The 8,239-nt window shown below is 43.6% G+C and overlaps 1 protein-coding gene across 5 annotated transcripts in view; it reads left to right on the top strand.

The window, feature by feature from the left end:
• The window catches only part of LOC135522007 (myocyte-specific enhancer factor 2C-like), a 125,745-nt gene extending 117,988 nt beyond the window's left edge, over nucleotides 1-7,757 (top strand). For 3 of the 5 annotated variants that reach the window (XM_064947994.1, XM_064948086.1, XM_064947914.1), the window contains 4 exons: nucleotides 1,585-1,763; nucleotides 3,635-3,764; nucleotides 4,444-4,582; nucleotides 4,874-7,757. In XM_064947994.1, the coding sequence (XP_064804066.1) occupies nucleotides 1,585-1,763; nucleotides 3,635-3,764; nucleotides 4,444-4,582; nucleotides 4,874-5,216 (791 nt within the window). In that variant the 3' untranslated portion in view covers nucleotides 5,217-7,757. The remainder of the gene's footprint in view (nucleotides 1-1,584; nucleotides 1,764-3,634; nucleotides 3,765-4,443; nucleotides 4,583-4,873) is intronic. The other 2 variants (XM_064948250.1, XM_064948167.1) reach the window with 1 other exon arrangement.
• Nucleotides 7,758-8,239: the final 482 nt, after the last annotated feature.

Below are 8,239 nucleotides of genomic sequence, written 5' to 3'. Positions count from 1 at the left end.
GCAGGGTCTTTGTCTGGAAGAGGAATGTGGATTGGGTGTCTACCCCAGGGCAGGGTCTTTGTCTGGAAGAGGAATGTGGATTGGGTGTCTACCCCAGGGCAGGGTCTTTGTCTGGAAGATGAATGTAGATTGGGTGTCTACCCCAGGGCAGGGTCTTTGTCTGGAAGAGGAATGTGGATTGGGTGTCTACCCCAGGGCAGGGTCTTTGTCTGGAAGAGGAATGGGGATTGGGTGTCTACCCCAGGGCAGGGTCTTTGTCTGGAAGAGGAATGTGGATTGGGTGTCTACCCCAGGGCAGGGTCTTTGTCTGGAAGAGGAATGTGGATTGGGTGTCTACCCCAGGGCAGGGTCTTTGTCTGGAAGAGGCAACATGTGTTTAGAGCTGATGGACAAATGATGGGCCCTGTCCCACTGTGGTCTCCAAGGCCCTAATTCAATATTTTTACACATCTCACTGACTCTCACTGGCTAGATGCAGGGCAAATGATGGGCCCTGTCCCACTGTGGTCTCCAAGGCCCTAATTCAATCTTTTTACACATCTCACTGACTCTCACTGTCTAGATGCAGGGCAAATGATAGTGACAGCAGTAAAAGAGACATTCCTCTAAGACATCAAACAATTGTGTGAGTTATTGGAATCACTGGGTGAGTTATTGGAATCACTGGGTGAGTTATTGGAATCACTGGGTGAGTTATTGGAATCACTGGGTGAGTTATTGGAATCACTGTGTGAGATATTGGAATCACTGGGTGAGTTATTGGAATCACTATGTGAGTTATTGGAATCACTGGGTGAGTTATTGGAATCACTGGGTGAGTTATTGGAATCACTGGGTGAGTTATTGGAATCACTGGGTGAGTTATTGGAATCACTGTGTGAGATATTGGAATCACTGGGTGAGTTATTGGAATCACTGGGTGAAAGTGACCACTCTCTGGCTCTAGGACAGTGGCTTCTCTGCCCCTCTTCTCGTTGAATAATTTTAATATTTGTAGAAGTAATGGTTTCCTTAGTACAACATGCTACTGTGGTCTGAGAACAATATGTAGGATACACTAATAGAGGTATTTTGAACAGTATAATTAATGGCTCCTCTCCCTCTCCCTCTCCCTCTCCCTCTCCCTCTCCCTCTCCCTCTCCCTCTCTTCTTTCCCTCTCTTCTCTCCGTCTCCCTCTCTTCTCTCCCTATCCCTCTCCCTCTCTTCTCTCCCTCTCTTCTCTCCGTCTCTTCTCTCCCTCTCCCTCTCCCTCTCTTTTTTCCCTCTCTTCTCTCTGTCTCTTCTCTCACTCTCCCTCTCTTCTCTCCCTCTCTTCTTTCCGTCTCTTCTCTCCCTCTCCCTCTCCCTCTCTTCTCTCCCTCTCTTCTCTCCGTCTCTTCTCTCCCTCTCTTCTTTCCCTCTCTTCTCTCCGTCTCTTCTCTCCCTCTCCCTCTCCCTCTCTTCTCTCCCTCTCTTCTCTCCGTCTCTTCTCTCCCTCTCCCTCTCTTCTCTCCCTATCCCTCTCCCTCTCTTCTCTCCCCCTCCTCTCCGTCTCTTCTCTCCCTATCCCCTCTCCGTCTCTTCTCTCCCTCTCCCTTCTTAAGGCAATGGCTACGGGAACCACCACCGTAACTCGCCTGGTCTACTGGTCTCTCCGGGCAGCATGAACAAGAGCATGCAGGCCAAGTCTCCCCCGACCATGAACCTGGGAATGAACAGCAACCGCAAGCCTGACCTGCGGGTACTTGTCCCCCCTGGAGTCAAGAACAACATGCCCTCCATCGTGAGTCGCTCAATCACTTCACCCTTAGTCCCAGTCCCAGTCCTAGTCCCACTCTCAGTCCTAGTCCCAGTCTCAGTCCTGATCCCATCCTTCTTTTTTCCTTTGTCTTTTTCTTATGTCCTCTCAGTTGATATCATTTCTGCGTGTTTCTATCGTCTTTTTGAGTGTTTGTCTTCAGTGGCTGTAACTGTCCTTCAGTGGCTGTAACTGTCCTTCAGTGTCTGTAGCTGTCCTTTCGTGGCTGTAACTGTCCTTCAGTGGCTGTAACTGTCCTTTAGTGGGTGTAACTGTCCTTTAGTGGGTGTAACTGTCCGTTAGTGGGTGTAACTGTCCTTCAGTGGGTGTAACTGTTCTTCAGTGGCTGTAACTGTCCTTCAGTGTTTGTAGCTGTCCTTTCGTGGCTGTAACTGTCCTTCAGTGGCTGTAACTGTCCTTTAGTGGGTGTAACTGTCCTTTAGTGGGTGTAACTGTCCTTCGGTGGGTGTAACTGTCCTTCAGTGGGTGTAACTGTTCTTCAGTGGCTGTAACTGTCCTTTAGTGGGTGTAACTGTCCTTTAGTGGGTGTAACTGTCCTTTAGTGGGTGTAACTGTTCTTCAGTGGCTGTAACTGTCCTTTAGTGGGTGTAACTGTCCTTCAGTGGGTGTAGCTGTCCTTTAGTGGGTGTAACTGTCCTTCAGTGTCTGTAGCTGTCCTTTAGTTGGTGTAACTGTCCTTTAGTGGGTGTAACTGTCCTTCAGGGGCTGGAACTGTCCTTTAGTGCGTGTAACTGTCCTTTAGTGGGTGTAACTGTCCTTTAGTGGGTGTAACTGTCCTTCAATGGGTGTAACTGTTCTCCGGTGGGTGTAACTGTTCTTCAGTGGCTGTAACTGTCCTTCAGGGGCTGTAACTGTCCCATACATGTGCTGTCATAGGTTAGGATTTTAACAAGATAGACTGTTAGTGTAGTACAGTAGTAATAGTACTAGTAGTATAGTATTTCCGTTTCAAATGAGCTCCTGTTTAGTTGCTTCACTCCTAGAGCAGTTCCATCCTTAGAGCCAAACCCGACCGCTTCCTCCATCCAATGAAACTAATCAGAATGTATCGCCCTCCCAGTCAGTCTGAGTTTGTCGATCTGCTATTGGTAAGTGGGCCTGTCACTCAAAAATTAGTAAACAAAAATTATAATAATAACACCAAACACAGATGTCATCCATCATCCTGAGTTAGATAGAAGTGAGACCAGTCATTATCAAATCAAATCAAATTTTCAGGTGGTGAAGGTTAGCATTAAAATACAGGGTGAGATGACCCAGATGTCCACATAGGGGCAACTTCCACCTCAACCAATCCGCTGCAGGTGTTGTACAGTACATGTAGGGGTTGAAGATGTTTAGCCAGGGCCCAGGTGACACCTAGTGGTATTTGTGAATCATTGCACCCTGTCATCTCCTCCACCCTTCCCTTCCTTCCATGTCTTATTCAGAGGCATGGCATCTTAGCATGCATGTTTCCCCTCTCTCAGAACCAGGGAATGAAAGGCAACAATGGGAACAATTTTAAATGGCATCAAACCGCCATCATTTCTGTGCCACACCCCGCCACAATAAAGAGCCTTTCCCAGCTGTTTCTGTTGCTGTGGAGACCAGCAGGGTTACTATAGCGACGGCAGGAACTCAGAAGGGGTGGTAAATGATAGGGTTGGCAGGGTTCAGCTGTGCCGCAATGCAAGTGATTAATTTCCAAGAAGCTGGCATGTTGTTCATTCTTCTAGCATCTGCGGAGCAAAAAAAACAAGGCCTATTTTTTATTCTCTTGTTTTCTGGTGCTGACTTTATTTGTGATGGCGCTCATGTTTTTCCATCTCTCTCTGTTTCTGTCCGTCTCATAGAACCAGAGAATAAACAACTCCCAGTCTGCACAGTCATTGGCCACCCCTGTGGTTTCAGTAGCAACGCCCACCCTACCTGGGCAAGGAATGGGCGGTTACCCATCAGCCATGTCCACTTCATACGGTACTGGTAGGTACCACTGCTTCTACACCTGTTATACACATAGACACACACACATACACACACACACACACACACACAGACATACATACACACACACACAGACACAGACACAGACACAGACACAGACACACACACACATACTGTATATGCATGCATGCACACACAGTCTTTGTCACAAACATGTTTATGTGTGTGTTTGTTACTACTTGCAGAGTTTCAATGAGTTTAGAAAGTGACCTATACACACACACGCCTCACCATTTACATTTGATTATTGATTTGATTTTCATCAATTTTATATGATAGGCAGTTTTACAGGACTTCACAAACATCATAGTGAATATAAGCATGATCTAATAAATATAGTTTTTTATGCAAAATCATGCATCAATAGTCTATGGCCCTGAAACATGGTTTCATCATGAGATGGTAAACACACATTTCATTACACTAACGTAACAGCAGGTGGTACTGTTCACACACATCCTATATTCCTCACTGCATCACTCCCTCACCTACTAACGCTGTGATCAGTGGCACCTGTATTTGCGCAGCAGGAAAATTACTGTTATACTTCTCACTTCAGTAGCCATAATTCCAAACTAATGTGCTTTTCCAACTGGTTTGAACTGGCCTGAACTGGTTTTGACTTGTTCTCTCTCTCTCTGTCTGTGTGTGTGTGTAGAATACTCGCTGAGCAGTGCAGACCTGTCCTCCCTGTCCGGCTTTAACAGTGGTAGCTCCCTCCACCTGGGCTCCATGAGCGGATGGCAACAGCAACACCTCCAGAACATGCAGCAGCAGTCTGCCCTCAGTCCGCTAGGGTAAGTACAGTGGGATACACACAATAATATGTACAATATCTATTCTACAAGGCTCTCTACACAGGTAGCAGACAGATCAAAGAGAGGAGGGATGGATCGTGAAATGAACTTTGTTAGGGAAACTAGCATGAAAATACTGATACATATTGAGAATTGAAATGTTGAAATATTGTGACCAGACATGAGATATGGATGTGGAAAAATGTGAGTAAAGTTGTGTGCGTGTAAACTGTATGATCATGATTCCTTACTCTTTAACCCCTTGTGTTTGTTTTCCTTTCCTTCCAACAGAAATTGCAATAGCAATCACTTATGTCACAATTCAAATCTCTCCCTGCCTTCTGCTCAAAGCCTGCACATCAAGTCCGAACCTGTTTCTCCTCCTAGAGATCGCACCAGCAGCACACCGGGGGGCTACGGCGTCCCGCAGCAACAGAACCCCTCGTCTCGCCAGGACTCAGGCCGCTCCCCTGTCGACAGTCTGAGTAGCTGCAGCAGCTCCCACGAGGGCAGCGACCGCGACGATCACAGAAACGAGTTCCACTCTCCACTGGGAATGTCCCGGCCCGCCCTGGACGGGTGCGAGAGCCCCTCGGTCAAACGCGTGCGCCTGTCCGAGGGATGGGCCACATGATTGCCACATCCAGTGCTGGCCGTCGCTCAAGCCTCGCTCACGCTGCGACGTCATGATGCCCCGACACCCTCACTCTCAATATCACCACGCGACGCGTCACTCACCTCCAGAGCCCATGCTCTCTCTATCTCTCTCTCTCTCTCTATCTCTCTCTCTCTCTCTCTCTCTTATCTCTCTCTCTATCTCATTGGAGGAAGGGGGGAACCTTTTTCTATATTTAACTGTAATGTTTCTTTTTGCTTTTTGCAGAGTATGTGTGCTATACATATTGAAGTTCTATGAAGCAGTGGAGGAGGTTGGTTGGAATGGGGTTAGGGGATATTTTTGGTGGGGAACTATGCATTACTTGTGCCGTGTGTGGGAAAAAAATGTATGCATATAAATTTACACGTGTGTCTATGTGCACATATATGCATATCAACAAATAAACAAAAAAAAGTCAGGTACTCTGTTTTGTAAAAGTACTTATAACTTTTCTCAGTGATAATCAGTTACTAGTAGAGGAAACATCCAGAGTGTATGTTGCTAAGTGAACAGCCTAGCACTTGAGTTGGCCAACCAATACATGTGTACAGCGTCAATTTCATTGCTACCTTTCTCCGCGGTTCTCCCTTACAAATTGTTTGTTACAATAGATGATGTCATGTTGCAGGTTCAACGTATTTATGTAAATAGAGGGTCAGATGGCAAAGGGGAGGGGTCAAAAGTTGCCAGACATTACAGATTATTCATACACAAAATGAAAGCTAATATGCAACATTTGAAGGATTGTACAGGTATTACCGCAGGCCCATTGGTAGATGTGAGGAACCAGGAAGAGAACCCATGCTAAACAGAGAGCTCCTCCTCAAATATGGAGCCTATAGACAGGAACATCCTTTTACCCAAGAGCCATGTTAGTGTAATCAAGAAACCATGGGTCTTGTATTAGATATTCAGTATAAAAAAACAATTGTACGATACACTTGCTTATATTTTCATATGAAAGGAATACAATGCAAAGCATTTTTGAGGCTTTTTGTAGTTTCTATAAGCCAGAATGTGTTTTTTGATAGCTTTGTTAATATGAATGAGATGGATAGTCCGACAAGAAATGAAATGACTGGGCGTCCAAACCAAGCCATGAGAACAGACTGAGAACCCATGCTTTGCTGAACTGTTTTCTCTTTGTAGAGGTTTTGTTTTTAAACGTGTATTTCTAATTATATATAATAATGATAAAATTAAGACTCTTTAAAAAAAAATCTGTGAAATTAACATGCTTGTGTATAGCTTTCTAATATATAAATATATATAATAATGTTTGTTTTTTTCTTAGTGGAGTTTCTTATGTGCAGTTGTTTGTTATTTTGTTTTATTTGAGCCTGGGACAGCGATGTTCAGAGGCATATTTAGTCTAACCTTGAAAAGCAGCTAAACAGAGTTGACCATGTCTGTGTTTATGAGTAAATGAATAAAGATAGACCTCTTTCAAACAAGTTTGAGGAAACTGTGTGGGGATTGAAAGAGGGGGTTAATGCCCAGGCAGGAGATGACATCCCACTGGGCGCAGACATGAGTTCAAGTTATAGTTTTGATTTAGATTTGGTTGAGTTGTCAACTAATGTGAATTCAACGTGAAATCAACAAAACATGTCACCAAGTCATTGGATTTAGGTCAAAAGGGTGAAAAAAATATGAAATTTCCTTTGGGTTGAAATGACGTGGAAACAACTTTGATTCAATCAGTTTTTTCCCAGTGGGATGTGACATCCCAAATGAAGGTTTGATATCACTCATGGTGACCCATCTTTGTTATGTCATGATCCTCATCGTTAGGATTCTACAACACCCGCCGACATCCTCTTTGATGGGCCTTTGACACACCTATTTTGTATATTTTCAAGGTTTTATTTAATGTTTTCACTACAAATCATTTGCCAAGCATCACAATGAGACCCAACCTTGTGTGCAGGACACCACATAAGTCCAGATTAAAATATTTATTTGATAGTTTGTATTTGTGTCAAATGATCGAGCTGTTGAGTATTTTTGTGGTCTCTAATCACGAGGTGTTGTGCTGTATTTGACCCCACTCAGTCCAATGGCCAGCTCAGTGTTCCACCCAGCCCCTCTCCCCCTAATGTTCATGCTGGTTTAGGAAAAGAAAGAGTTGATTTCAGACAAATATAACTTGTTTTTTAAAAAACAAACATGAAACTAGCCACATCTCTCTCTCTCTGCCTCTCACTCCCTTGTCTGCTGTCACTCAAGTGTTATGGTATTTCTGTGTGCATATTTCATGCCAGTTCACTATGTTGTTACTGTATGCAGTCTGTGTAGTCAGAAACAGGGGCAGAGCCCCTATGCTGTTGTTTTTTTTTTCCAATACAATATATTTTTTTTTTTTTGAACATGATATTTCATGCAGCATATGTGTGGAGAAACCAAAGCCAGTGGCATTTCTGTGTTGTAATATTATTCAACTTTTATTTTCACATTCATTTATGGTTATTGCAAGCATTGACAAAAACAATAAAAGCATTTACTCAAAATGTACAATTGGTTTCCCATTTCCATTTCAATTCGGTCAGACTTCATAATGTTCCTATATGTTAAACGGGTAGAGGTTTGGAGTACCATTTCCATTTCAATTCGGTCAGACTTCATAATGTTCCTATATGTTAAACGGGTAGAGGTTTGGAGTAACATTGCAAGTCCTTCTTAATACATGGTGATAGCTAACTATATAGTGTCATATGGAATTGGCTAATTTCATATTTTCAGAAGACATTTCCTGTTGAACTGCATTTCAAATCATATAACAAATGTGTGTAATTGGGAGTATATTCATTGTGTGTATCATGGAAAAGCATGTTTTCCAAACTCTATTTTTGTTAATTTAGCTGGTTGAATTACTTTACAAAAAAACACAACACCAAAATCTCCCTTTTTACCTGTAGTGTGTTTTCTGAGGTGTAGGTGGTGTTTCTTGATATTGTGTAACCAAAGACTTTGAGCATGCTTGATTTTATTTCATATTT

The sequence above is a fragment of the Oncorhynchus masou genome, chromosome 1 (assembly GCF_036934945.1).
Source record: "Oncorhynchus masou masou isolate Uvic2021 chromosome 1, UVic_Omas_1.1, whole genome shotgun sequence".
In the NCBI taxonomy this organism is placed as follows: Eukaryota; Metazoa; Chordata; class Actinopteri; order Salmoniformes; family Salmonidae; genus Oncorhynchus; species Oncorhynchus masou.
The sequence above is the reverse complement of the archived record's forward strand: the minus strand, read 5'-3'. Positions and strand labels throughout refer to the sequence as shown.